Here is a 27,045-nt window from a genome sequence, read left to right as displayed (position 1 = left end):
TTCAAACACTGCTGCTTTCTATCTTTTGCCCTCCCTCGTTTGGGTTTAAAAAAATGTCATCGTGGAGAACAGATAACGCTCAGAAACAGTTATGTTTTATAAAGTTTAAACCTTATTATATCCCTATACAACTTCCTTCTCACCAATGAGGTCACAAAAAAATAATAATTATAAAAAAACAATTAAAGGGAAGTTCTGAAAGAGCCAAGATATAGCCAATGTGGTATTATAAGAGGATTTCTCCAAAGGATCTGAGTAAAGGTTTTTGAAAAATGAATGTGTAGACCTTTAAAAATAAATATCACAAATAGTTATCAAAAGTCTAAATCAAGCTGTCATTCCGAATATAAAGCCACGGATTCAAGTAGCCAGGGCAGTCCAGCTTCGGTGAGTCTCACTGCAGAATAAGTACACACTGCCTCAGACATACAGCTTGTGCGACTGCCCCAGCTAACTCGTTCATATGCAGACCGCGTGTGATTGGCTGTGGAACTGCCTAGAGATTTTGAAGCTGCCGGCTCTGTTTATGCTTCAGGATAGTGTATATTCTGGCAACCTGATGCCACTGAATTTCACCAGCGCACTGTTCACAAGGACAGTGTTCAGAAACTGTCTGCATGATATACCAGTTCTACAGCTTTGCTTATATCCTTTTTTTCCCCTCAAAGAATAATTTATTGTTCGTAGTAGATTTTTAATTTCTCATGCTAACGAATAGAATTTCAAATGCATGCTTGATGGGATTTTTTTTTTTTTTTCTTTTAACTGCATTGAGCACACTATGGGCTCCTTTTACGAAGGTGCGCTAGCATTTTTAACGCACGCACCGGATTAGCGCGCGCTAGCCGAAAAACTACCGCCTGCTCAAGCAGGCCAGCGCGTGTGGCCAGCGCGGCCAGCGCGTGTGGCATTTTAAGCGCGCCCTGACGCGCCTTCATAAAAGGAGCCCTCTGTGCTGCCGTGCCTAAGTTGTGCTTTGGGCTAGCGTCCTGTATCCCCATCATCACAATTAGTCATAGTGATCTGTTGCTCTTTTCTTGTAAGCACATGCAGACACACAAACAGTATCTCTAAGCTGTCTATACCAGGGAAAATATTGACGTGCCTAACAAAGGCACTCCTTAAAGGTCCAGTTGCGAGTTTGCTTTTACCAACAATTTGTATGCATTGAATGCGAAGCGTTGCACACGGTTCAAACGTTACTCCCATAGATTTGGTCCCTTTTACGTCAACTTTAAGGCAATTGACTGCAGTTTGCTGTATAGGTCCCTGCTTTTTTTTTTTTTAATGTTAAACAACCTTGAATTATACATTCTATCAGGAATAAAGGCAAAACAATAACAAATGCACTGTGAAAATATTTCAATCAAAACTATTGTTAGCAAAATAAAACTGTTGTTTTAATTTAAGCTCTTTTGGCTGCTCGAGCTAGATCTATCTCTCTCTCTATATATGGTTTTAGAGATAAGCGCCAGAGCTGTACTGTGCCTGCTGAAAGAATCACACAGAAGCCTATACATATAGCGGCTGTTGTATTTTTAGAAATTGTCAAAACACATTTAATAATCGGCATCTGTTAAAATTCTACAAAGTAACATAGCAGACATTAGGTTAGATATTTGTTGTAAACACAGGAAAAGATGCTGCTCTCCTTAGAAACAGACCCAGTGACTGGAAAAAAAAAAAAAAAAAGGTCAAAGATTAATGAGAACCTTTGATTCCAACCATCCACTGTGAGTTTGGGTTGTCAGTATGTAGTGCAGTGTAAAAGAATCAGGTTAGTATTTTGGTTGACTAGCACTGTACAAGAAGAAAAACAGCTGGATTTGCATATGATTTGCTTAAAAAAAAAAAGGCATGACTTATTTGTGCCATATTTCAGAGATTTTGAGTTGCGTTTAGATTTTAAATGTGTGCGTAACCACAGCTACAGACCAAACTGCAGAAATAAATCTCATGTATACTCTCTTCCCTCCCCCTTCCCCTCCGCAGGATATCCCCCTTCAGGTAAGCAGTGTTCTTTATGTCATTAATCATTATTCAAGTATAAAAAACTGATAAATGATTGCTCAAAAATATTCAAAGCATTTTGAGTTGGTTTCTTCAAGGGTGCATGCACAATTATTATTCATTCAAGCTGCTGGGACCCACAAGGTCAAACTAGCCCAATTCATTCCATATTCTCAACCCCATGTCACAGAGTCTACACACGTGCTATAGGACAGACCCCTTCCAAAGTCATTGTAGACAGGGGGGGGGGTTCTCTGGATGCAAGAGAATCAGTTTGTTACTGTGTCAAAATTTTAATAAATTTATAATCTGTTGTAAACCACAGCGATTGATGATGATGTACTGTTTTCTAGTGATACTTTAGCATGGTGTTAAGTGTCTTGTGTTTAGGTTATGAGAAATAGTTTCGTTTTTCTGTTCTGTTTTAATCAGCGACTTAACGTTGCAACCCACAAGGTGAGCATGAAAGATGCTAATTATTTAAGTGAACTTTAGCGGTCATGAGATGCAGGTGGAAATTCAGATGCATATTTAAGTAAAACGACTGTGCTAATCAGTTGTTTTGTTCTGATTTCCTGACAAGCATCTTTACACTGAAGAGAATCAAATATTATACATGCTTCAGCATCTGAATATTAAGTAATTAGAAAGGAAAGAGGTCATTCAATCTGTCTTAATATGTTTTCATGCATATAGGCTGATGACTAGGCGATGTATAAACCAGTGAGCATTTTGAATTTATTGACTTTTAAATCATAATAGATTACTCTTCATATGTACATTTTATGGCATACTGCAGCAGTAAGCCATTTCTAGCTTTGGAATGCATATTTTATGCAAAATTAAGTTCCACTCTTTCACTAATTCAGGATATCCTGTGCATGTTTTCCTAATGGAATGTGCCCGTTTTGTGGACTAAGGCTATGCATAGACACCAGTGGGTGGGTTTTTTTTTTCCCCCTAGCCTTTTCCCCATATGTCACAAAAGTTATAAAATGGAATTCACATGCCCAAATATCTACCAGTCGTTGCCCCACAGTTCTCCAGGTTTCCTACTCAGAACGGAATTTTCAAAAGTACAAGTAACTTGCTATAATAATTAGGTAATTTTAACTCCTTGACAGAGTACATCTCAGAGGCAAGTGTGCAAAATCAGATCTTTTCTAATCTCAGAGCATCACAGCTTGTAGGATCCATCTTATATCTAAATGGCTACATGCTTCTAATCAAGAAAATGCTTACCTTATGTATCCTTAAAAATAAGTAAATGATGTGAAAGTTCCCTTGTGATGCATTTCTCAATGCTCAGCTCTGCAAGCTTGCGGTAAAATGATCCACTGTTGTAGAGCATCTGCTGCAAAATGTGAAACTAGAAGTCTCCTTTTCTTCCTGAGATTTGACCACTGCCGTAATAAAGCTGTGTGGCTTTTGTTAATAAGAACTTGGGTCTATTTGAGAAAACCCAGAGGTATGGCAAGAGCACAAACACAATAGCTGCTTACACCACGAAGTCCCCACATAAACTGCATGAAAACCATAGAGTATTGCCTTTATTTCATTGCATTTGTAAGGGAAGGAGCTCCACCTACTGTCTCTTGTAAAAAACAGATGAGACAAATAGCATGACATTTCTTGCTTTCACTGGGCCTTATTTAAATACTGCTGAAGCCTATATGAGATTGTTAATGGTATACCTCAACATGTCAATATATTGCCTTTTTATTTGAAAATAGACTTCTAAATATCGAACTCTTTTTTTTCCCCCAGTTTATTCTTTCAAGTTATTTAAGCCTATATCGTTTCACTTACCTACTGTACTAATGTATATCCCTTGACTCTCATTACGGCCACAACTTGAATACTGTGTATTTCTGGTCGCCATATCGCAAAAAAGATATAGCGGAATTAGAAAAGGTACAGAGGAGGGCGATGATAAAAGGTTTGGGATGACTTCCCTATGAGGAGAGGCTGAAGCAGCTAGGGCTCTTCAGCTTGGAGAAGAGATGGCTCGGGGGGGGGATATAATAGAGGTCTATAAAATATTGAGTGGCGTGGAAAGGGTAGATGTGAATCACTTGCTCACTCTTTCCAAAAATACTAGGACTAGGGGACATGTGATGAAGCTACTAAGTAGTAGATTTTAAACAAACCAGAGAAAATGCTACTTCACTCAATGTGTAATTAAACTCTGCAATTCATTGCCGGAGAACGCGATGAAATCAGTTAGCTTAGCAGGGTTTAAAAAGGGTTGGATAATTTCCTAAAAGAGATCTATGTGCATGCACTGCTTTCAATGCATATTCATTGGGGAAATCCTGAAAACCCGACTGGATTACGGCCCTCGAGGAGGGACTTTGACACCCCTGGCCTATAGGAATAAAACGGACCCCGTGGCAGAGAGCATGCGTTATTTGTTAGTAAAAGATCTAGTTTTTTTTTTTAAAGATGTGCTAACAAATCAAATGAGCATTACTTACCTTGTCTCATAATTTATCCCTCATCATCAAGTTGTATATCACTTTTATGGACAACTCTATTACAAATGGTTTACAGCAAGTGAGTTCTGGAGTACCCCCTTGCCAGTCAGGTTTTCAAAATATCCACAGTGAAATGCGTGCGATTGATTTGCATACTCTGCCTTCACTGTTTGCAAGTCTCTCTTATGCATATTCATTGCGAATATCCTGAAAACCTGACTGGCAAAGGGGTACTCCAGGACCGACTTGGGAAACACTGGTTTACAGTATAATAAAATATGACTGTCTCTGGGAAAAGGTAAGCAAAGTAGTGGATCAAAAGGGGTTGAGAATGGGCCCAGGGCTATGAAAAATTGACCATAAGCAGTCTGCAAAAGTTGCATGTTGGAATTTCGGTAAAACTTTGGCCCTCTTTTACAAAGGCGCGTTAAGCGTTTTAGCGCAGATTTAGCGCAAGTTAAATCAATGCGTGCGCTAACCACTAATGTGTCTATAGGACAACATGCATGCGTTAGCGTTTAGCGTGCTAAAAAGCTTAGCAAACCTTTGTAAAACAGGGGGGTTTATTTTTCCAAAATCTAACTCGGGGAATTAAATCTAATACTAGGTAGATCCAATGGTGACTAGTTCGCTTATATATGTAACCAATCACCTCCATATATTGTTTAAACAAAATATATTATATGTAAACTAACTTGGAAGTGCTCAGAATCCGTAGGTTGAGAACCTGCAAATGGGGACACAACCCAAAATGCAGACCCCGCCCCCCTTGGTCTATCACTATTTAATTTATCTTATGTTATTTTATTGTGATTATTTTCATTTGTGTAAAGTGCTTAAAGTTCATTTGTTTTAGAAACTTCAATTATTTTCCATTAAACGCTAAAACGTCCATAGCCTGGTGAAGTCAACGAAGCTGACTCTGATGGTACTATTGGGTACCATCACAGTCAGCTTCGTTGAGTAAACCGGCCAGATGGTGGGTATACCAAATTATACCATGATGGTGGGTATACCAAATTATAAATAAACTTGAAACTTGAAAATGATTGAAATTTCAACAACGAATGAACTTTAAGCACTAAGCACTTTACACAAATGAAAATAATCACAATAAAATAGCATAAAAGATAATTAAACAGTTTTATTAGCGTAGGAGGTGGTGCAATGATAGACCAAGGGGGTCCGCATTTTGGGGCATGTCCCCATTTGCGGGTTCTCTACCTGTGGGTTCTGAGCACTTCCAAGTTAGTTTACATCTAATATATTTTGTTTAAACAATATATGGAGGGGATCAGTTACATATATAAGTAAACTTTATTTTTTTTACATAAAAGGATAGGGTTTGGACTGTTGCATTACAAATTTTTTGCTCTAACAGAATTCATTAAAACCTTTTTTTATTTTTGTCTCTGGTGTCTTTAGTCAACTTTTCCCAGACAATAAAGATCAAAAAATAAGAGAATATCAGTCAGACATTCCAATCCTTAACCGTCCTGATTTCAAACATACTAAAAATAACACCTTAACTACAATAAAGCTAATCATTGTTATAGCCTTAAATGCTGGGGAAAAAATGTTCATTGAACAAAAACAGCAAATCACCATGATAAGGATAGCCACCAAAAAAGTAGGGATGGGAAAACACACCACCAGGGATAATGGTCCAAAAAGAGTTTATTACAGCATATGAGTAGGACTTGAAACAATCCATGTTTCAGACCCTTCCTAAAAACCTGAGAGATTAATAACACAAGTTTGGGAACCACTGCTCCTCAGTTCCTAGCTTATGTAAATATTGCATGCTGTGTAATTTATAGTTTATCTAGAAATCAAATCTTGGGGTATTAACGACTCTAGTATTGGTAGCTATTTAGATTATATAACATATACTTTTCTACAACTGCCAAATGAGAGCGAAATCAGGAGATGGAAAAAAATAAAAATTGAATAGGAAGAAAAAGCCTCAGATTAGAGAATGACACAGGGACAAATTTTTCCCCGTCCCCACAGGAACCCATTTTCCCATCCCGGCGAGTTCTTTTCCTGTCCCTGCCCCATTCCTGCAAGCTCTGTCCTCACCTGCACAAGCCTCAAACACTTTAAAATCATAAGTAGCAACATTCTAGAGCTCAGATTGTGATGTCATAATGCCTCATTCCACCAATGCCTAAGCTCCGTCCTCATCTGCACAAGCCTCAAACACTTTAAAATCATAAGTAGCAACATTCTAGAGCTCAGACTGTGATGTCATAATGCCTCATTCCACCAATGCCTAAGCTCCGTCCTCATCTGCACAAGCCTCAAATACTTTAAAATCATAAGTGCCCAAGGTTTGTGCGGTTAAGGCAGAGCTTACAGGAATGGGACAGTGACAAAACTCACGGGGACAGTAAGGGGAAATTGAGTTCCTGCGGGGATGGGGACAAATTTGTCCCCATGTCATTCTCTACCTCAGATCAGTGGCATAGGAGGGGTGGGGGCCAGGTGGGTAGACTGCCCCAGGTGCCATCTTGGTAGGGGTGCCAGCACCTTTCCGTCCCCCCATGCCAAGCTCGCATCCTCCATCTCCGCTTCCCATACCTCTTTAAATCTTCACCAGCATGCGCAACTACTTTGGCCTGCTGCTCGCACTGGCTTGGCTCCCTCTGAAATCACTTTCGGGTCGTGGGGCCAAGAAATTACGTCAGCGGGAAAGCCAATGCCGGCGAGACCGGAGAAACTGTTTGCACTGGCGAAGATTTAAAGAGGCACAGGGGTGGGAAGGGAAGGCATGAGTGTGGAATGTAAAAGGAGCGGGGGGGGGAGCAGAGAGGAGGGTGCGTGGATTGGCACCTTCCTTGCTTACGCCACTCTCTCTCTGATCCCCCACCTATAACCTACAGAGACCAGACGGTAGGTATAATGGGGTATTGAACCTCATAAGCTTTAAAAAAAACCTCCTTAAAAATCTTAAAATCAATGGCTCTGTGCAATGCAAACATATAACTAGTATAACAGAGGTGTCATGTTGCTTATATGCACAAAATAAATCTGGCCCATTGACGATGTCCAGCATTGCGCTTACAAAGCTGCTGCATGGTGTAGACCAGCTTGTACGAGCCTGAGCTCACAAACACCCCGTGCTATGTCTTGATTTATATTTTCATTTTCTTGGATTTAATGCACACATTTGTTTAGATTATTACAAGATTTTGTGCTTAGAAAAGGATCTTGTTATTTGTGGTTCAGAACAATATGGAGAATGCAGACTGTCTGTGATAGGAAAAGATACCTTTCAAATGGTCATATGATATGGCAAGCAGCAAAGATTTATCCTTAACAATATGGACAGGAACAACTGAACAGACCAGGTGGGTCTTTTTCTACCATCTGATATGTTATTTATCTCATAAGCAAACAGAAAGCTAAAATGTGTATAATTTATGTGGGTTATTCTAGGGGAATAAAACTGGTAGTCCTACTTGATAACAGCTACATAAAACAAAGAAACATAAAATTTATTTGTAGCACTGGTTCATATAGTTTCTGTGGTTGATATGCAGCAGTGCCTCTCAGATATATTCTCCAGAAATGGCTCATTTAGTGAGTTAGACATTTGCATATTTGCCAAGCCAGCGTCAGCTTCCCTTTAGGAGTCTAGTTTAAAAGCAGCAGTTCACAACACAGCCAAATCTAACATCAGTTACACTGAAAGACTCCTGTAAAAATGTACATGACACATCTCAAGAGGGAACATATGTAGTGTCAAGAGCTCATGAATAATAACCTATTTGTATTCTTGTGTGGGTCCAGTAAGTCATCACAATCCCTAAGGAATTCAATCTTGAATGCAATTATTTATATATATATATATATTTTTTTTTTTTTTTTCTTTTTATTATTTTTTTTTTTTTTTGCATTTCTGGTTATTATTGCTCCATCTTGTTTTACACTGTACTGTATGCTTGAATTAAAAGTTTAAATAATCAATTTTAAAAAGAACTTTGTATAGTGGTCTATTTAAGTGTGATGTGTGTGTGTGTGTGTCTTTCTCTCTTTAGCTATCTATCTAGTGTATATAATAATAATAATAACTTTATTTTTTCTATATCTAAAGTCCCTCATGTTCAGCATTTAAGCAGTGCTGGAACTTTCAGTGCTTTACTAGAAAGAAAGAAATTTTGACCTATTGATAACCACAACAGTTTCCAGAACAAGGGTTGTGTCTTCCTGACTGGCAGGGTAGAAAGATCCATCCCTTCAAGGGGAAAATAAGGTTCGTATAAATACCTAGCCCCGGGGGAGGATCTTTGTCTTTGGTTTAGATCCCTAGCCAAAGTATCATCGGTGCAAGGGATCAGGGTTTGTTAGAGTCCCTGGCTGTTTCTCTAATATCAATGCAAGGTGAATGAATTATATTTTAGTCTCCAAGTTGCAGCATCTTCTAATCTACTTTAGAGAGGTCTTTGACTAACACAGTTGCTGACTTGGCAGAGCCAGGAGTGGGAACCAGCCTCAGATCTTATAAAGTTGCTATGTGAAGGTCATCTTCAATGGACTCTCTTCCCCGCTTAAACTGCTTGCTCCAAAATATTACTTTGTAGAATGATGGGGCAGACACCATAAACTCCAGTCATGCGTTCATGGATCTCCCTTGGCTTTTTCCTCTCTTATGTGAGAAATTTTATCACTGAACGGTACTCCAAATCTAGGGTTCATAGTCTAAAGCACACGAGGACAACTGAGCGCAGGACTTCATTGCGCCGAAGAAAAAAACGTATTTTAAAGGGCTCCGATGGGGGGTGTTGGTGGGGAACCCCCCCCACACACTTTACTTAATAGAGATCACACTGGCGTTGTGGGGGGCTTGGGGGGTTGTAACCCCCCTCATTATACTGGAAACTTAACTTTTTCCCTGTTTTTTAGGGAAAAAGTTAAGTTTTCAGTATAATGTGGGGGGTTATATCCCCCCAACAAGGCAGCGTGAGGCAGCGCGATCCCTATTAAGTAGAGTGGGGGGTTCCCCACCCACACACCCCGTCAGAGCCCTTTAAAATATGGGTTTTCTTCGGCGCGATTAAGCCCTGCGCTCAGTTGTCCGCGCTCGGTTGTCGGCGCGCCTTTGTTTTCACGCGCTTTTGACCCGTCACCAAATCTAGCAATTTCTTACTTGATTTGCATGAGGACTCTTCTGACTTCCTGTCTCTTGGAATGTTAGACTCACACTGAGCCGCAACTGTTTGAGTAACCTTGACACATGTTACAGCATTCACAGACTTGTTTTAACATGCTTGCTACTTTCTTTCATACTCAGATAAATTATTGAATGCCCTCATAGCTTGGAAAAACATTTAATATAATAAAACCCTTACCCGCGCATGCGTAGTTGAAACGGCATGATCCCTGCCGCCGTGATTTCTGCTTCCGTGGCCTTGTTCTATGTGCGGCACTTGCGGCGACTTCAGGCACGTGTGCCAGCTTGCGGCACGTGCAGCGATTTCAGCGGCGGTGGCGGTTTGACTCCTGCGCTGCCGCTACCGGGACGCCTCTTCTCTCCCCCGGACCAGCAAATGCAGCAGCCATGGGACATTTGCTAGGCCAGCCCACTTTGGTAATGTGAGGTGAGCCGGCCTAGCAAAAGCCCCGAGGCTGGACAGGGGGAGCAGGGAAAGGAGAAGGGGTACTACTGGACAGGGGGATCAGGTAAGGGGTGCTGCTGGACAGAAGGGGAGGTAAAAGGAAGGGAGAAGGCCTACTGCTGGACAGGGGGAGCAGGGAAGAGGTGTTGCTGGACAGGGGGGGAGGTAAAACGAAGGGAGAAGGGCTGCTGCTTGACAGGGGGAGAGGTAAAAGGAATGGAGAAGGGCTGCTGCTGGACAAGGGAAGCAGTTAAGGGGTGTTGCTGGACAGGGGGGAGGTAAAACAAAGGGAGAATGGCTGCTGCTGGATAGGGGGAGCAGGCAAGGGGTGGTGGTGGACAGCTGAGGAAAGAGAGAAACAGAAAGAAAGAAAGACAGACAGAAAGCAGCCAAGGAGAGAGAAAGAAAGAAAGACAGACACACACATCTATTGTAGTACCCATTAACGTAACGGGCTTAAAGACTAGTATATATATATACACACACACATACATATACATACACTGTGAATCAAAATAAACACACCAAAATGTTTTTTTGTCGTATCTTCCACAGAACTCAGCCGATTCTTATGAAATTTGGAGCGTCATGTCCTGAATGAAGTTGATCTAAAATGTAAAAATTTCCCACTGCACCACAACACTACCTTATGAAAATGAATTGTAAACTAAATAAAAATACATCAGAAAGTTTTATATCATATTTTGCAGAAAAATGTAAAGTAATGTTTCAAGGCACGCCCTCAGCACGAAGGCATGCTTTCAGCCATGGCCAACACTGATCTATGGAATTGTCTACGATGTTATGCTCCAGCTCAGCCCAAACGGAGATGAGGTGCTGCTTAAGGTCTTCAACGTCAGATATCACTGTCTGGTAGATGCGTTCCTGTGTCAGCTCCCGGATCCGGTATTTCAACTGGGTTTAGGTCTGGTGAATTCATAGGCCAAAGGTCTGGACAAATTAAGTCTGGAGTCTCCCGATGTAGCAGTTCTATGGTGTCCTCTGCCCAATGTGCTGGGATGTTGTCATGCTAGAAGATAAAGTAGTCTTCCAACATGCGACAGTTAACCTGCAACAGCTTCTACATCAAGAAGACTTCCCAGTAGTATGCACAGTTGATCTTAACCCTAGGATCAATGATGAACAGATCTGTGAATCCAAGTTTCAAGATTGCAACCAAAACCATGACTGGTTAGCTGAAGGTCGGGTGGGTCTGTAGTAGGTGTTTGGCATTAATCTCATACCTGAGTATTGTTGAAGGCACATACAAGCGATCATTCTATGTGTTTATTGGTGGAGCTACTGTAAATATATTTTCATCTCTAAACCAGATGAAGCTGACACTGTGCTCCGGCTGCCTGGTCAAGCACTGCTTGCACCATTTCAGGCATACTGTAACTCCATCTATTTAAGTCTAACCAAAAAAAGTCTCCAGAAACTTCAGCGAATTCAGAACACTGCGGCCAAGCTGATCTTCGCAAAAAGCAAATTTGATCATATTTCCCCACTTCTGTCCAACCTTCACTGGCTTCCAATAATTCCCAGGGTTCATTTTAAATGCGCCTGCCTAGCTTTTAAGATCCTACACAGCATCCTCCCTCCCCTAATTCCACTATCTTGGAACTCCTTGAGTCCCGATACCACCAAGTCCACCCAAAAATTTAAACTTTCCTTCCCCTCGCTAAAAGGTATCCTCTATGCGGGAAGATTAGAGAAATCTCTATTCTTCAGAATCACGGGGCTTTGGAATAACCGTTCTGCCCCACTACGGAATCTGGGCTGATTCCAACTATTCCGAAAGCATCTAAAAACTGGGCTATTCACAAAAATGTAAGGATCTCTTCCCCTCTATACTCAACCTCGAACCCCATTATGCTGTTCCTTCCTTATATTAAGCTTTTGTAAACTGTGCTGAGCTCTATAATTATGGAGAGGATGCGGTATATAAACTTAAGGTTTAGTTTAGTTTGTTGTATAAAGCTAAGTCATGGGCACAATGCTTTTTAAGACACTTTAATTTCAGATCGTCAAGAATTATCCTACCCACAAGTACCTGGCTTATTCCGGCTTCTCTTGCTATTTGGCGAGTTGTTTGGTGTGTTTGTGGTGCATCCGTCTGGCTCAGTGCAAGATTGCGTACAACATCATTGTGCTCTTGTGTGCGAATTGAGCGTGGTCATCCACCGACTAGCTTATGATCCACAGTGCCCGTTGCTTGAATCTTGCATTGCAGCACATCAAGGCCGTTTTGGTTCCAACCCTTATGTGCGACCTCTTTCAACAATCATCGACTGCTGTAACCTTTTAGCAGTACCAAGTTCTTTATCAGAATTCGGTTTTCTGCAGTGAAAACCATTTTGATACATAGTAACATAGTAACATAGTAGATGACGGCAGATAAAGACCCGAATGGTCCATCCAGTCTGCCCAACCTGATTCAATTTAAATTTTTTTTAAAATTTTCTTCTTAGCTGTTTCTGGCCAAGAATACAAAGCTTTACCCGGTAGTGTGCTTGGGTTCCAACTGCCGAAATCTCTGTTAAGACTTACTCTAGCCCATCTACATCCTCCCATCCATTGAAGCCCTCCCCAGCCCATCCTCTACCAAACGGCCATCTACAGACACAGACCGTGCAAGTCTGCCCAGTACTGGCCTTAGTTCAATATTTAATCTTATTTTCTGATTCTAGATCCTTTGTGTTCATCCCACGCTTCTTTGAATTCAGTCACAGTTTTACTCTCCACCACCTCTCTCGGGAGCGCATTCCAGGCATCCATCACTCTCTCCGTAAAGTAGAATTTCCTAACCCTTTGAATCTACCACCCCTCAACCTCAAATTATGTCCTCTGGTTTTACCATTTTCCTTTCTCTGAAAAAGATTTTGTTCTACGTTAATACCCTTCAAGTATTTGAACGTCTGAATCATATCTCCCCTGTCTCTCCTTTCCTCTAGGGCAGCAGTCTCAAACACGCGGCCCACGGGCCGCATGTGGCTCTCCAGGTTTTATTTGCGGCCCGCGGTCTGGAGGCATCATTCTCTTCCTTTTGGAGCAGCAGCCGGCTTGTTCGTTCAAAGCCGTGGGTTGGTGGCTCCTTGCGCTATCCACTCCTGCATCGGAAGCCTCTCTGATGTCACAACATCAGAGAGGCTTCAGACGCAGGCACGGATCTCGCAAGGAGCCGCCACCCGCGGCTTTGAACGAACGAGCCGGCCAGACACACTGCTGCTCCAGTGGCGTACCAAGGGGGAGGCGGTCCACTGTTCTCCCTAGAGTGTGGCTCGCGGCTTGTCTAGAGTAGTGGTGCCGAACCTGCTTCCCTTCCCTTCTCACTGCTGCCATCAGGGATCAGGCCGGCACTGTGTTCTTTGATCTCCCTGCTTCTCTTCCCTGCGGGGCCAACCAACTCTCGCGGCCCGACGTCAATTCTGACGTCAAGAGGACGTTCTGGCTAGCCAGTCGCTGCCTGGCTGCCCGGAATGTCCTTTCCGGGGAGATCTCTGCCTGTTCCCGATAGTGGCAGCGGCAGCAGCATATTCAGCGGCGGCGGTGGCATGGGGAGGGCAGGAAGGAAGGAAGGAAGAAAGAAAGAAGATGGGGTGGGGACAGGGAGCCAGAAAAAAAAGCAAAAAGTGGGGCACGGAGGAAGGAAGAAAGAAGGAGGGGGGACAGGGAACCAGAAACAAAGCAAAAAATGGGGCATGGAATCAGAGAAAGACAGACAGAGAAAGAAAGAAAAAGTTGGGGGTGGGAATGAGGTCTGGAGGAGAGGAAGCATACAGGAGGCTGAAAGAAGGGAAGAAGTATTGGATGCACAGTCAGAAGAATAAAGTGCAACCAGAAACTGATGAAATTACCAAACAAAGGTAGGAAAATGATTTTATTTTCAATTTAGTGATTGAAATGTGCCAGTTTTGAGAAAGAAAAGATATTGAACTTTAAATGTGAGTGCTGCAGAAAAAAATAGAGTACTTGGAGGGCCGCATAAAAAATAATTAATGTCTTATTAAAGAAATGACAATTTTGCATGAGGTAAAACTCTTTATAGTTTATATATCTTTCATTTTAACTGTTAAAGGAAAGTTTTATAAACTATAAAGAGTTTTACCTCATGCAAAATTGTCATTTCTTTAATAAGACATTAACTATTTTTTCTGCGGCCCTCCAAGTACCTACAAATCCAAAATGTGGCCCCGAAAAGGGTTTGAGTTTGAGACCACTGCTCTAGGGTATACATATTCAGGGCTTCCAGTCTCTATCGTTTGCTTCTGCATGTATCCCATAGCAATAATTCATTTTTCACAAGGTAGTGTTGTGGTGTGGTGGGAAATATTCACAACATTTTACATCAGCTTCATTCTGGACATGACACATTAAATTTCATAGGGATCGGCCGAGTTCTGTGGAAGATATGAGAAAAAACACACAAAAGTTTGTATCGGAGATTTTAAGGGATAATGATATGATTCACATGTACAATAATAATAAAGATGACAAAATACACTGTCACATCAAACAGTGAACCCCTGAATGTGGCTTTTATGAGATGTCTCACTTCTAGTGTGTCATGCTGAGTGACAAAATTCAATAGGGACATGAGTGAAATCTCTTCTGAAAATGAGACTCTGTTACTAACCAATATGTTTGCAAGGGGCCGCTGAAAAGTTCTCAGCCCAACCAAGAAGAGAATGATGTGGAGCCATGACATGTACAAGTCATTCCACATTTTTTGTTTCGTTTCATATCATTGAAATGAAAAGTGTCTAGAAAAATGTTTAAACAGAATGAGAAGTGATTCAGGAAAACTTTGCATTAAACTTCTAGATTATGTAGCTGAGGTATAGAAACCTAAGGCCCTTTTCTAAAAACCTTGAATTTGACAATGTAGTGAAAAGGAAGTACTAATGCAAGAATGGAAGGGAGGAGGGGAGATAGTCCACTATTTAAAATGTATAAATCATGCAGAAGGTGCAAATATTTTCCAGTTAAAAAACAAAAGTCTGGAGCAAGAGATTATGATTTGAGGCCCAAATCAAGTATACTAGGAGCCATAATAGAAAGCATTTCTTCAAGGAGTGTGCGTAAGATACATGGAATGGCCCAGTAGAAATGGTGGCAGCAAAAGTAGTAACAATTTGAAATGCAGGAGATAAGCATAGAGAGTCCTTAGGTTTATTGTAAAAAGAAGCAATTTGGGCTGACCAGATGCTCCATATTTTCTGGTTTGGTCTCGTTTATAAAGCTGTGATTCAGACTAGAGAATGACATGGGGACAAATTTGTCCCCATCCTGCAGGAACTCAAGTTCCCCATCCCATCCCCATGGGTTTTGTCGCTGTCCCTGTCTCATTCCTGTAAGCTCTGCCTTAACCACATAAGCCTCAAACACTTATGATTTTAACGTGTTTCAGGCTTGTGCAGATGAGGACAGAGCTTAGGCAATGGTGGAATAAGGCATAATGACATCACAATCTGAGCTCTGGAATGTTGCTAGTTATGATTTTAAAGCATTTGAGGCTTGTGCAGATGAGGGCAGAGCTGAGGCATTGGTGGAATAAGGCATAATGACATCACAATCTGAGCTCTGGAATGTTGCTATTTAGATTTTAAAGCATTTGAGGCTTGTGCAGATGAGGGCAGAGCTTAGGCATTGGTGGAATAAGGCATAATGACATCACAATCTGAGCTCTGGAATGTTGCTAGTTAGATTTTAAAGCATTTGAGGCTTGTGCAGATGAGGGCAGAGCTTAGGCATTGGTGAAATGAGGCATTATGACATCACAATCTGAGCTCTAGAATATTGCTACGTAGGATTTTAAAGTGTTTGAGGCTTGTGCAGTTGAGGACAGAGCTTCCAGGAATGGGGCAGAGACAGGAAAAGAACTCACAGGAATTGGACGGGAAAATGAATTCCCGCAGGGCCGGGAAAAAATTTGTCCCTGTGTCATTCTCTAATTCAGACAAACATCTTGGGCCACATGTGTACACACAGAAATAGTCTTTTATATTAAACCAGTTCACATCTTCTAAATATTCTTCCCGTAAGTCTCATTTTCACTACTTGTTTACGCCAGTACTACATTAAAGTTCTGTAATTGAAAAGAGATAATTCTGCTAAGAATGTGTGTAAAAGTTCCCTAAAATACAAATCTAAATGGTTTTATAGGGTTTGAGGAGATCTTACTCTATACAAAAGTGTGTTACTAAATCTACTACTGTGTTTGAGAAATGACTTCTTTAGTTTAATGAAATGCCATCAGTAAAACCTAGTTTTAATGGGGGTGCTCATTACTTTCTGTCTTTACAATATTTATGGTGCTTCAGTGTGAAAGCATGCTGTTAGGCTGCAGGGTGCAGAGTTATTTGACTTCAGCTGTTAAAATTTTCTAAAAAAGCATGAATTTGCCAAGATTGTTTTAAATCCTTGTTTAAAAGATGCGATTTAGTGATGGTCATTCATTATCTTTTGAAGGAAACCTACATGCGATGTTACTGTAGTTAAACTGGATTACCTGCTGCACTTGAAATACCATTTTGGTCAGTCAAAGAGCGTAGGAGCGTTTTTACTTGTGTATTTGGAAGGGTTCGAAAATCCTTTGCTCATGGATCTGGAAGCCCAAAATAAATTCTTCACAACCTACCTTTATGCGATGGACAATCAAACCGTAGGGCTCAAGTCATAGATATAGGGCTCCTTTTACGCGTTAGGGCCTTAATGCACGCTAGCTGCTACCGCCTCCTCTTGAGCAGGCGGTAGTTTTTCAGCTAGCGTGCGCAATAGCACACCCTAATCCGGTGCGTGCGCTAAAACCGCTAGCGCACCTTCGTAAAAGGAGCCCTAAGCTATGTTAGGGCATTAACGCGCGGAATAGCGCGCGCTGAATTGCCGTGCATGCCAGACCTTAACGCCAGTTCTAGCCGTTAGTTCTAGCTAGGCGTTAGTCCTAGCCGCGTAGCCCACGGTGTAGTGCGCAGTAATATCCTGCGTGCGCTAAAAAATGCTAGCGCACCTTCGTAAAAGGAGCCCTAAGCTGTGTTAGGGCATTAACGCGCAGAATAGCGCACGCTGAATTGCCGTGCACGCCAGACCTTAATACCAGTTCTAGCCGTTAGTTCTAGCTAGGCGTTAGTCCTAGCCGCGTAGCGCACGGTGTAGCGCGCAGTAATATCCTGCGTGCACTAAAAAATGCTAGAGCACCTTAGTAAAAGGAGCCCATAGTTTTCAAGAGGCTGTAGCGTAGGTCCCTTGAACCTCTCCAGTACCGTTCAAAGATCATGCAACTCTATGAATGATTCAGTGCAATTGGTTGAGATGGTAGACCGAGTTTTATTAGCGATATAGAAGAAAGGATACAAGAGACCAAGACACATAAGAACATAAGCATGGCCTCTGCCGTGTCAGACCAGGGGTCCATCGCGCCCAGCAGTCCGCTCCCGCGGCGGCCCTCCAGGTCCATGACCTGAAAGTGTTCCCTACCTAACCTAAAATGTCCATACCCTATTCGCTCAGTGTCCTGTAAGGTAAACCTCTATCTGTACCCTGTTATCCCCTTCGCTTCCAGGAAGTCATCCAGTCCCTTTTTGAACCCCAGAATTGTACTCTGTCTTATCACCTCTCCGGGAAGCGCGTTCCAGGTGTCTACCACCCGCTGAGTGAAGAAGAACTTCCTTGCATTCGTTATGAATCTGTCTCCTCTCAGTTTTTCTGAATGACCTCTTGTTTTAGTTGTCCCTGCTAGTCTAAAGAATCTGCCCCTCTCCACCTTCTCTATGCCCTTCATGATTTTATAAGTCTGTATCATGTCTCCTCTCAGTCTCCGCTTTTCCAGGGTAAAGAGCCCCAGCCTGTCTAACCGTTCAGCATATGAAAGGTTCTCCATACCCTTTATCATCCTCGTTGCTCTCCTCTGGACCCTCTCGAGTATTGCCATGTCCTTCTTGAGGTATGGCGACCAGTATTGGATGCAGTATTCCAGATGTGGGCGCACCATTGCTCGATACAGTGGCAGGATAACTTCCTTCGTTCTGGTAGTGATACCTTTTTTGATAATGCCCAACATTCTGCTCGCTTTTTTTGAGGCCGCTGCACATTGCGCCGCCAACTTCATTGTGTTATCCACCAATACCCCCAGATCTTTTTCTTGGCTGCCTTCCCCGAGTACCCTCCCTCCCATCGTATAGCTGTACATGGAGTTCCCCTTCCCTATGTGCAAGACCTTACATTTCTCCACATTGAAGCTCATCTGCCATTTTTCTGCCCACTCATTCAGTTTGTTCAGGTCGCTCTGCACCTCTTTATTTCGCATCTTTATCTCCCACTGTATTAGCCGCCACCAGCAAAGTAAATGAGACAAAGTTATCTTAGTTTCCCTGACCTTGATAAAGATAACGCGAAATGCATTGGTAAAGGGGAGAATCTTGTACAAATGCTGAAAACACTTATTTAAAACTACTTAAATTATGAAATAATAAAAATTAAAGCACATTATTTATAAGAGACATTTAAGCTTTTACTATATTGGTAAAAATGAGGAACTATATACCAGCGAGTTATGCTACTCGGGGGGGGGGGGGGGGGAGGGGGGGAGGGAGGTCTGAAATCCCATAAGCATTAGCACAAATTTACTCACAGTGTTATTGAATTTGCTTACAACGTTACTGGATTTTGATATTGTGACTAAAGATGATGCATGTTAAGGCTTCATTTATGTTTGAAGTTTATGTTTGAAGTTTATGTTCATTTATGTTGCTCCGGTACCATAGATTGAAATAGGTTTGTGTTTGAAGTGCTTAAAGTGTTTGCCTTATTTTGAAATAAAAAAGTTTGGTGGCGATTTTATGGTCTTATCTTTTTTTTTTTTTTCTAAATATGCAAAACAAAAGAACTAAACTATATATAAATCACAGAATATCTAAGCAAAATATACAGGAAGATTACAATCAGTTCAAAAAAGTAGAGAAAAAGAGACCTCAGAAAACTGACCCCGAAATATAAAGCACAATGAATCGTAGGGCCTCTAATACAGTCATTGGCCTCAAAAAACTCCACCAACCATCCAGTATCAAAATACTTCATGCGTTCAAGATTGCAAATAATAATCTTCCATATATAAGTACTGCAGGACAAATTCAATTAAAAGAAAAAAACATCCTAATGCCAAGGAAACAGTCCACACATCCATAGTTCATCAGCCAGACGTAACTATCTTTTTTTCTGACTTAACATTACCATTCCGAAAACCAAAAACATTCCAAAATCTGAAATATGTCTTGTCCCAAGGATTTTGGATAAAGGATCTTGTACCTGTACCCAGTTTGTTTTTGTTTTGTTTTTTATGCAGTTTTGAGATTAATACACCAAGAAAACCTCTTGTACAGATAAACCATGTCTGAGAAAATAAATACAGAAATCATCTGCAAAATAAAGAAAAAGAAAAATCTAACACGTAATATGGCCATTGTACCTGTGCCCAGTTTTCATGTGCCAAATGCACATTAGGGGCATAATGCCCTTTAATAAAAGAGCTTCTAAATTTGAAAACCCCAGCTTAACTTGATGCTCTCCATCTACATTGGTGTGTTAAGTGATTTTGGACTAGATTCACTATGCAAACCGATCGTGTACCGATCAGTTTGCGAGTCCTTTGCGACCCGATTTCCCTACGACCCAATTCACTAACCTGTGTCCCGATCATCCTCCGATCCGCGCGTGCAAATGAGGGGGAATGGCATTCAAATGATGGCAGGCGATTCACAAACCAAACCCTGCAACACCGACTGGGCTGGCCGATCACAAACCAGCAACTGCTGAGGACCAGTCTCTCAATTCATTTCAGACTGCCCTGCCTTCTGCCGCCCTGCTCTCAGCCCTGTTTTTCTGCTCTCTGCCCCGAACTCCTGTTTTCAGCTCTGATCTCCTACCTGCCCCGAACTCCTGCAGCCCCGACTCTCTCGTCTGTCCCGAACTCCTGCAGCCCCGACTCTTCCGCCTGCCCTGATCTCCAGCTGCCCTGAACTGCAGCCCTGACTCTCCCGCCTGCCTCGATCTCCTGCCTGCCCTGAACTCTTGCAGCCACGACTCTCCCACCCTTCCCCGCAGTGCTAGCCCGTGGTTTTAATCCATGGGCTTAAAGCGGGTTAAAACCACAGGTTTGCAGAAAAAATAAAAATAAAATTCCTACTGAGAGCATGCACAGACCATCTACAGGCAAGGAAGATGGTCTGCGCATGCTCAAGAATCGCTCTCTAGCAATCTGTGCGGTGGGTGGAGGGCGTGTCAATGATCATTCCTATTTGCATGCAGGCCTATACTGAATTTGTCAGCCTGCATGCAATCGGACACGGAATCGGGGGTTAGTGAATCTAGCCCTTTATCTGAGCCAGATCAAGGGTTTGGAGAGGAGTTTTTAACAGGTAGTTTTAAGTGAATATTCAGTGAATACATTTTTTTAAATTTTCTGAAAGCTTCTGTGTATACCTCACAAATTAGTTATGCTTCTGTTTTATACTGTTTTTGGAAATACGTAAAGAAATGCAAAGCTTGTAACTGCAAAAGACCTGTGTGTTCATTTTCCGTCTGTATGTTATATAAACTACTTTAAGCAATTACTGTTACTGTAAAATTGAAATTGATTTTTGGGAAAATTAGATTCCTCCCTTTATACTATCTAGAGTTACGTGCCATATTCAAGGCTAAAGCTTCCTATATCTAGCTGTTGGTTCAAATTCATATTACAAATGTCATTAATATTTTTTGTTAATCACATTATGGTGGTTTTCTAAAAGAGGTTACCGTAAATATTAACAAGACCAATTTAAAAAGAAAGAATTCATGATCAAATCTATTTGCCTCGTAATTTTAAGAATATAAGTATAAATTATAACAAGGAGCAAATACAGAAGAGAGTTAGTAACACATCATTCATCTTTCAGAACCGCCATACCTAGAAAACAATTGACAACCATAAACCAACTCGCGCCCTATGCTCGAGTCTAGAATACCTACTGGAAATACCCTCCTTCAGAGACATCAAATGCAAAAGCATCAGGAAAAGAGTGTTCTCGGTGATGGCCCCGATATGGTGGAACTCCCTTCCGAGGGAATTAAAACTAGAAAAGGACACCAAAAAGTTCAATAAACACTTTAGCAAATAAAGAAACAATTAGGGGGAATAGCAACATGGAGGAAACTACCCACTTGGAACATGAAAGGGTGAACTCACAAATACAAAGAAAGATGAATATATGACACACAGAAACTACAATAATAGTATATTACATAGATGGAATATATAGATAAGATATAGATATATTTAACTCATGTATTGTAACACCATTACTGAAGCTCATGCAAACCGCTCTGAAATGACTCCCCAGTCATTAGTAGCGGTATAGAAGCTTCCACTAAACCATGTATCAGTCTTTTAGCTGATTCTCTTTACTAAGGTACGCTAGCGTTTTTAGCACGCGCACAAAATTAGCGCAGGCTAGCTGAAAAATGACCGCCTGCTTTAAAGAAGGCGGTAGCAGCTAGCACATGTGACATTTTAGCGCGTGCTATTTCGCACGTTAAGGCCCTAATGCACCTTTGTAAAAGGAGCCTTAAGTGGCACCTGTAAAAAAGCAAGTGCCTAGAAAAATGGCATCTGCCGCCCGTCAATCATGTCAGATTCCACTTAATAATAATAATAATAATTATTATTTTATTTTCTTGTATACCGCCCCACCAGCAGTTATAGGCGGTTCACAACAGAAGAACTGAAACATTTCAATTAAAAAATACAATTTAAAAAAAACAACTATTATAACTACTACATCCATTAAATACAGCATCAGATAAAAAGTGCATTTAAAATACAGAGCCTAATTAAAAAACACCTTCTTAAACATCAACCTTCTTGTTTATCAAATAGGTGAGTTTTCAATAATTTCCTAAATGTAAGATAAGAATAGGCTTGAACAATCAGCCTCATCCAGGAGTTCAACTTCCCCGCCTGATATTCCAATGTCCTGTCCAAAAAAGTCTTATAGCGACAGGCCCTTGGGGTAGGGAAGAGGAACAGACCTGAATTTCTGGTACATTTTAATGAATTAAACAGTTTCAGGTAAAATACCAAATAGGAAGGTAATAAACCAAAAAGAGCCTTATAACAGATACACCCAAACTTAAAAATGCTCTGGTCTCAAAAGGCAGCCAATGCAGTCTAGCATAAAAAGGACTAACATGATCATACTTCTCAAGACCAAAGATTAAACAAACTGCTGCAATCTGAACTAATTGAAGCCTTAATAGAATCTTTTTTTGGTAGCCCCAAATAAACAATATTACAATAATCCAGAGTTGACAGTACAGTAGACTGGACCAGCAACAGAAAGGACTCTAGATCAAAATACTTCTTAATGGTCCTCAATTTCCACAAAATTGCATAGCTTTTTTTAATTAATGAATCCGCCTTGAGGACATACATAAGCAGATAGATAGATTAAAAAGTGACAAATCTCCGGGCCCAGACGGAATCCACTCTAGGGTTTTGAATGAACTAAAGGAGGAAATAGCAGAACTACTACAGCGGGTTCGTAACCTATCTCTGAAAACAGGCGTGATCCCGGAGGATTGGACAATAGCTAATGTTACGCCTATCTTTAAAAAAGGATTGAGAGGTGACCCGGGAAACTACAGACCGGTAAGTCTGACCTCGGTTCTGGGGAAAATGGCGGAAGCACTGATAAAAGAAAGCATTGATGAAAACAAGCCAGCATGGCCTAACAAACTTATTGCACTTCTTCGAAGGAATTAACACACAAATGGACAAAGGGGACCCCCATAGACATTGTATACTTGGATTTCCAAAAGGCCTTTGACAAGGTACCCCATGAACGCCTACTATGGAAACTGAAGAGCCATGGGGTGGAAGGAGACGTTCATAGATGGATCAAAAATTGGTTGGCAGGTAGGAAGCAAAGGGTAGGAGTGAAGGGCCACTACTCTGACTGGAGGAGGGTCACGAGTGGTGTTCTGCAGGGGTCGGCACTTGGACCGCTGCTGTTCAATATATTTATAAACGATCTAGAAACAGGGACGAAGTGCGAAGTAATAAAATTGGCAGATGACACCAAACTATTTAGTGGAGTTGGAACTAAAGGGGACTGTGAGGATTTACAAAGGGACCTGAACAAACTAGAAGAGTGGACAACGAGATGGCAGATGAAGTTTAATGTAGAGAAATGTAAAGTCTTGCATGTAGGGAAAAGAAACCCGAAGTACAGCTATACGATGGGAGGGCTGGTAATGGGTGAAAGTACTCAAGAAAAGGACTTGGGGGTAATAGTGGACAAGACAATGAAGCCGTCGGCACAGTACGCAGCAGCCTCTAAGAAGGTGAATAGAATGCTAGGTATTATTAAGAAAGGTATTACAACCAGAACGAAAGAGGTCATCCTGCTGTTGTATCGGACGATTGTATGCCCACATCTGGAGTACTGCATCCAATATTGGTTGCCGTACCTTAAGAAGGATATGGCGATACTCAAGAGGGTTCAGAAAAGAGCAATGTGATTGATAAGAGGTATGGAAAACCTTTCATATGCTGAAAGATTAGAGAAACTAGGACTCTTTTCCCTGGAAAAGCGGAGACTCAGAGGGGACATGATAGAGACTTACAAGATTATGAAGGGCATAGAGAAAATGGAGAGGGACAGATTCTTCAAACTTTCAGAAACTACAAGAACAAGAGGGCATTTGGAAAAATTAAGAGGGGACAGATTCAGAACCAATGCTTGAGCAAGTTCTTCTTCACCCAAAGGGTGGTAGATGCCTGGAATGCGCTTCCAGAGGGTGTAATAGGACAGGGTACGGTATCGGGGTTCAAGAAGGGATTGGATGAATTATCACACCACTTAAAGCCAATCAAAACAAGTTGGGCGCCGGCAGGCACAATCTAGGCACTTTCCGGTGCTCAGCGTTCGGTAAGTTTTTGGAGAATCTGGCCCTCTAAGAATAGATATCCACATTGATTGGACATCTCTCCTGCTGTCCGGTGGTGGGGGGAGGGTGTGAGGAGGCGTTGCTTGGTGGGGGAGGGGAGTGTTGGGTGGGGGGATTGCTTGACTTCTGCTCAATTTGTTTTATTTGGGGGGGCATTTATTCCGCGCTTGTGCCCATCGCTATCACACAAGCAAGTTTAGCGAACTTTTGCTTCGCTCCACCAACCTCATTTGCATGAGAGTTTTTGAGAGAATGGCTCGCTTTAGGTTCAAACAATTTTTATTGATGCAAACAACATCAAATACAACATAAGAAGCTTAATCTAATAATGATGCATCAAATACAATAATATAATAAACACATATAAATAATGCCTTCAACCCCCCCAACAAACCCCACTTAATATATGACTGTTTTCAAAACTCAAGCCCCCCCTTCCCCTCCCCACCCAATTATACTCTCAACCCCACCTCATCAAAACAAACCTTTTCTATCTCAATCCTACTAAATAAAAGCCCAATTAGGATATCTATCTTAAAACCGCACTTCGGCCTTTAGGATGTAAGGCTTGCAAATATGGATCCCAGATTTGCGATGGCTCGCTTTTTTTTAAAATTGCTACAAGGGTGGGTTGGGGGGTGGGGGGTGGACTATTTATTTGGAAGAGTAAATTTATTTTTTTTTGTTTTTACAATATTGATAGTATAATATACATTTTTATTGTTTTATAATTAGGTTAAGAAGGGGATAAAAATTGTTAAATGTAATAATTCTGATGGTAATAATGTATTTTCATATAGTTTTTCTGATTTTTCAATTGTATACATTATAAAGTTTGAAATCAATAAAAAATAAAATTGCTGCAATAACAGCTGCGACAGCGGCCCATTGGTTTTTAATGTGATTTTTTTTTTTTTTGAGAATCTAACCCTGATTTTAGTTAGTGTGTGTAGCAAGCTAGTCCTGGTGCAGCATAAGTAGTCAATCACCCTATGTATTAAAGGCTTGGGTGAAGAGCCAGGCTTTCACCTACTTCCTGAAGCAGAGGAAGTCTGGAGTTAGACATAGTTCCTCTGGGAGTAAATTCCAGAGCGTTGGGGCTACTTCTGAGAAGGCTCGCTGGCAGGTATTACATCATACAATTTCTTTTGATGGGAGTTAAGGATACAAATACTGATGCTCCTTGAGAGGTCCTCAGAAGTCTCAATGTTGTGTAAAAAGGTTAGCGTGTACTTTTTTGTATTCTGAGCCCTTGAGAATTAAACAAAGAATTTTAAATTTAGCCCTGTAGCCAATATAGCTTGTGCAGGAAGGTGTGATATGGTCACGCTGCTTGCAGTCTTCTATCAGTTGCGCTGTAGCATTTTGAGTTAGTTGCAGCTGATGCAAACTCTTTTTGATGAAATCAGTGTACAGGGCATTACAGTAGTCTAGTCATGATGTTATGGCATGAGCCACTGTGGTCATGCTTGTTTTTTTATTATATGAACAGAGATTTCATAGATGCCGAAGATGATAGAGACAATTTTTAAAGGTTGTTTGAATTTGAAGGTTCATAGTAAAATATATCCTTTGATAGCTCTTCCACTAAAGAGGAGAGTCAATATAGTGGCTCTCAGTAGTCAGTGACATGTTTCCTGATGCCAAATTTGCTTATGTGTTTTAATACAACCAAAGACTTTTATAAAGAAAAATGATGGCAAGGTGATTCCATCAGAAATCTCATGTTCTCATCGTTCTTTTCCAATGTATCCTATTTAGCGTGAACACACATATATTTGATAGTATATTTTATTGAGCCTGGAAATTGACAGAATGGTCAAATTTTAAAGCATCTTGTCTTTACTTAGCACTCATGTCAAGCTGTGACCGCCATGTTATGCACCTTTCCTCCACCTTATTCCAGTCGATGAAGACATTTTGATGAGGACTTCTTAGGTCTTAAAGGGAATATTGAGATTCCTGCATACAATAATGTGCCTGATATACAGAAGAACGGGAGCTCACCAAAGACCTACTATATATAAAGTGGGTTTAGTTGAATTTTCCAAGATCTATGGCACCTGCCAAATTCTTTTTTGAGAACACAGCAAATGAAGCTGCATGTCACCTTTTGTCTAAAAATTTTCTAAGTTCCACGCAGGGGTCAATAACCAGCCATTGGTCCTGTCATTATTTCTAAGCAAGGTTGAATGATCTTTAACTGTATGTTTCTACGTACATATTCTTGCTTGTTGCTGATAAAATAATTCTTATCTTCCAGGGTAACTTTGTGGCATGTATGACGGCCATTTTAAGGCAGATGGAAGATTACCATTATGCTCATTTAATCAAGACATTTGGAAAAATGAGGACAGATGTGGTGGTAAGCTTTACTCTTATTTGAGTTTCTATTAGGAATTGCTGGATACAGGTATAATGGGGGAAAAAAAAGAAACGTATCACTGTACCAAGTTAATTTTACTACAGTGTTTTCTGTAACAAACTGTACCTTGGGATTCAGATCCTTTTGACCTGCTGGCTGGAAACCATCAGTCCAACGGGGCCAGAGTAAAGGGCTTTTCTTTATGTAAAATGTTTTAATCCCCATTTTGATTGTGCCTGCAAGGATTGCTGCATTAATGAGTGTTGGTTAGATCAAAGGTCTGCTGTGTATTTCAGCTTGGATACAGTTATAAGCCTGTTGTGTACTTTGCTAGATATAAAACATTTTTTGTTATTGTTTTTGTTTTCTTATGTTTTTAATGTACAGTATTGGCTAAAGTAACAGAGGAATTTTATTTATTGAGAACTCTTGCTATAGACAAAAGCATGTGGTTTGGGGGAGAGCGTAAGAGAGAAATCAGGAAAGGAATGGAAAACAAAGATGAAAATGTTTTAATGCCCACCTCAAATACTGTGTTCAATTCTGGTCGCCGTATCTCAAAAAGATATAGCGGAATTAGAAAAGGTAC

The 27,045-nt window shown here is 41.1% G+C and overlaps 2 protein-coding genes across 3 annotated transcripts in view; one reads left to right on the top strand and one right to left on the bottom strand.

Moving 5' to 3' along the window:
• INSYN2A (inhibitory synaptic factor 2A) overlaps positions 1-3,470 on the bottom strand; it is a 161,663-nt gene extending 158,193 nt beyond the window's left edge. Inside the window, exon 1 of the mRNA XM_033940916.1 lies at positions 3,253-3,470. The gene's annotated coding sequence lies outside the window, so the exon portion shown is untranslated. The remainder of the gene's footprint in view (positions 1-3,252) is intronic.
• The window catches only part of DOCK1 (dedicator of cytokinesis 1), a 926,077-nt gene that overhangs the window by 547,461 nt on the left and 351,571 nt on the right, over positions 1-27,045 (top strand). For both annotated transcript variants that reach the window (XM_033940914.1, XM_033940915.1), the window contains exon 28: positions 26,355-26,456. In XM_033940914.1, coding sequence (XP_033796805.1) covers positions 26,355-26,456 — 102 coding nt within the window. The remainder of the gene's footprint in view (positions 1-26,354; positions 26,457-27,045) is intronic.

This window comes from Geotrypetes seraphini, chromosome 4 (genome assembly GCF_902459505.1).
Source record: "Geotrypetes seraphini chromosome 4, aGeoSer1.1, whole genome shotgun sequence".
NCBI lineage: Eukaryota > Metazoa > Chordata > Amphibia > Gymnophiona > Dermophiidae > Geotrypetes > Geotrypetes seraphini.
Note: the sequence above shows the minus strand (reverse complement) of the source record. Positions and strands in the feature narration are given on the sequence as shown.